Source organism: Phaethon lepturus, unplaced genomic scaffold (genome assembly GCF_000687285.1).
Source record: "Phaethon lepturus isolate BGI_N335 unplaced genomic scaffold, ASM68728v1 scaffold10870, whole genome shotgun sequence".
NCBI classification, from domain to species: domain Eukaryota; kingdom Metazoa; phylum Chordata; class Aves; order Phaethontiformes; family Phaethontidae; genus Phaethon; species Phaethon lepturus.
Window position 1 is genome coordinate 49,671 of NW_010514047.1, and position 3,576 is coordinate 53,246.

The 3,576-nt window shown below is 39.6% G+C and overlaps 1 protein-coding gene across 1 annotated transcript in view; it reads left to right on the forward strand.

The window, feature by feature from the left end:
* The window catches only part of DOCK3 (dedicator of cytokinesis 3), a gene marked incomplete at both ends in the record, with an annotated part of 123,551 nt that overhangs the window by 46,152 nt on the left and 73,823 nt on the right, over positions 1 to 3,576 (forward strand). Inside the window, one exon of the mRNA XM_010291889.1 lies at positions 2,358 to 2,446. Coding sequence (XP_010290191.1) covers positions 2,358 to 2,446 — 89 coding nt within the window. The remainder of the gene's footprint in view (positions 1 to 2,357; positions 2,447 to 3,576) is intronic.

A 3,576-nucleotide genomic window follows, 5' to 3' on the forward strand; every position in this document is an offset into this window, starting at 1 on the left:
GCTTTACAAAGACTAGTGCAACAGTCGTGCGACTTTGCTGTTCAGATAAGTAAGACTCTTAATTCAGGTTGATAAGGGACCTCTCTAGTCCAACCTCCTTCTCAGGGCAAGGCCAGCTACGAGATCAGACCAGGCTGCTCAGGTCTTTATCTGGTTGTGTCTCGGTAACCTCCAAGGATGGAGACTGCGCACCCTCTCCGGCCAGCCGGTTCCAATGACTATCCTCATGGAAAAGCTATTTCTAATACCCATTCTGAACCTTCCTTGTGTGTGCTTATGCCTGTTGCTTTACATCATCTCACTATGCACCACTGAAGAATCTGGCTCGCTCCTTTGTCTCAATAACTGCTCGTAGGCCTTGCTGTTAATGTTCCCCCTCTTGCCTTGTGTTCTCCAGGCTGAAAAAACCCAGGTCCCTCAGCCTCTCCTCCTTCAGCATGTGTTCCAGCCACCTGCCCATCCACAGGACTCTCTCCAATTGTCTTTTCTGTATTGGAGAGCCCAAAACTGAGCGCAGAATTTGAGATGCAGACTACCAACTGCCATGTGATGTCTTTTCCTAACTGACAGTGGAAACATACAAACAAAATACTAGTTGAATATTGATATGTTGGGTGAATAGGAATTGACAAAATACACCTCTGAATACATCTTATTACTGGAGAAAGTTTTCTCTAGCTTTGGATCCTAAAAAGAAGCGTGGCACTTCCGACTCGGGTGCGCAAATGCGCAAGAATCCAGGTGTGCTCCGATCATATGATGATTTTGGGGGGCAGTTATTATTAAAAGGTATCTATATTTCTCCATGACCAGAAAGGGAACTGAAACGTTTGTTTCTGGGGCTCTCTGCTATCTCTATCACAATGTCATTTTGAAATGTTGCAATGTCCCTAATTTCTGTCTCCAGAATGTTGCCATCAGAGTAACAAGAATATCTATAGAGCTATAGATACAGTGATTTAAAGAGGATTTTTTTTTTAAATGTTGCTCCACTTCAAAATATTTATACATAAAGCTTGTGATAGAGCAGTAAGAGATACTGGTTTTGACTTTCTGTTACACAATCTGATTTTATTGCGATGGAGTAGCATTGTGCTGCAGTAGAGCATAGCACCATGCCCCCAGCATAATCAACACAGGCAGAAATACACACTCATACACACACGTCAGCACCGAAGGCCTCATCCTGTTTTCCTCTCTGGTTTAGCAGGGTAGAAACTTGTTAGAGGCAAACGTATATACATACGCTACAAATCCCTCTGTCCCTGGTTTTAGACACTCACTTGAGGCACAGGGCATGACCAGACAAATATACTGACAGCAGCCTATTTACACATGACTGGGCCATTTTATACCCTTGCCCCTCTATTGCCCTACAGTTCTTTCTAAGTCTTGAACAATCCCAAAATGCGCTTCCCCAACATGCCATTGTCACCAAAGGCAGTAACCCATCTCAGTCTTTAACGCCATCCACAGAGCCTTTCTGGCTGACTCATCTTGACGCGTTTCGCACCTTGACAATGTGCTGAACACCCTCCCGTGGTACCCCTGGGAGGAGCGGGGTCCGGGTTATCAGGCTTCCCCCACCTGCCATTGTTCCTCTTCTTGGTGCTCAAGATGATGAGCCTTTAACTGCATAACCTAACAGGAAAAGTGTATTATAATTTCAGTCCTAGACTTCTCTTGAGGATTTACAGATGGTAATGTAACTGAAAATGAAATAGAACAGTGTTTGCAAATGCTTATTAGAATTACATATAGATGAATAAACAATTGTGAAATGCTTCTCCAGAAGATGATACACGTACAGAAGCATACTTTGTGTTGTTATATGTTCTTGTCCTACAATTTGAGGATGTGGTGGGGTGCACATCATGTTTCAAGGTGTTCTGTAAAATATGTAAGAAAGGAAAAGTGTTGTTGTAAATGTCTGAGATACTAAAATCAGAGTTTTATTTAGTCTTTCAAATTTCACTTTTTATTTCTTGGTTCTAACTTTTTTATTAAGCACAAAAAAGTAATATGTGGCAACAGTTAATGTCAGCTTAAAATTAATTTTCTATGTGTACAGAATTCAGCTAAAGATGTCAAGCTTTCATCATTCTGCCATAATATGAAGAGTGAAACAATGTCTTTGATGACCGAAAAGTCACCACAGGCTCCAAAGTGTCCATGAAGAAGAGATAACTATTAGGGAATGTTGTGTTTCTTTCCACTTTTAAAAACAAGAGTTATGTGGGATTTCTCTCATTCATCAAAACCCCGCAGCCTTTCATCTGTACAGTGAAGTTGACTTTCCTGTCCTAAGATGGTTTGGCAGAAAACTTTTAACTTGAATTACTGTTCTTTTATTTTAGGTGTAACAACGAAAATGAATGGTGCCAGATCCATGAAAATATTATTCGCAAGTCCAGCACCAAATACACAGCACCCAGCTCAAACTATGGTAAATATTTACTTGTACATTTTTATCATATTAACAGCTGAAGATTTCCTTTACAAAATTGCTCGTTATTTATAGCAGAGAATTCAGTGAGATGTGAGATTATGCATAGATGAATTTCTTTACTTGTGATGATTTAAAAGTTTAGCTAAAAATTGTTCACATTCAGTTTACAGGTGGAAAAAAAAACAACACACCTGATACCTTTCCTTCTCAGATACGGCTGACAAAATTCAGCATGCTAAATTTCCTTCTTCATTATATCTGTATTTTTATCTCGAGAAGTAAGCAGTGGAGAGAGCTAGTGGCCTGCTGTAGTATTAGTTTACTCTGACAATCTTCATATATTGGCTGTCACAGTTACTGCGTCTATCTATGCTTGTGAAAACTGCTGTCCCACAAGGGTATACAACATAAGCAGCACTCAGCGCTGGCAGAACTCCTTTAAAAGTATTTTTTTGTGACACTGGCTCAGAGTTGGCTGCACAGGAAGTGGAGCATTTAAATTTTATTCACCAGAATTTTCCCGAGTTAAAACCCTTTTCCTTTTCATCCAGTACTGCCTTGAAAATTCCAGGTATCTAAGGCTCACTCTCCTGAGGATACCATGCATCCTTGTTAACAGAAGCAAAACCAGAGGTTAAATTTGTCTAACATATTTGTCTGACTGTCCAGAAAATAATCAGTTTAGTTTCAATACTAAATGTTTCATGACACAGTTGAGGAGAATAACTGTTTTGGCAGAGTTTTGCCACCTTTCAAATCCATTTTTATTTTCCTAGTTAATGACAGATATATTTGGAAAGTAAATCTTGTCCTATCTTGTTACCTCATTTAAAGATTTCTGTAGTTCACTAATTCAGAGATATCATTACTGTTCTGTTCTAAATGACCCAGCTGCTAGGATGCAGTTCTGCTTTGTTACAGCCAGTTTTGCATTCATTACCACATGCCTGATTCATTGGCATACTAATGTCTGAATATTGATACTGTCTTAATACCACTTGTTTGCATATTGAGATATTGTAGTGGAATATGCAGTTCACACTCCCGTAGAAGATACTAAGCACAACCATAAGCAAATAAAACAGTTCTCAGGTTTGGAATTTTATTGCATGCAAAGCTGGTCTCTT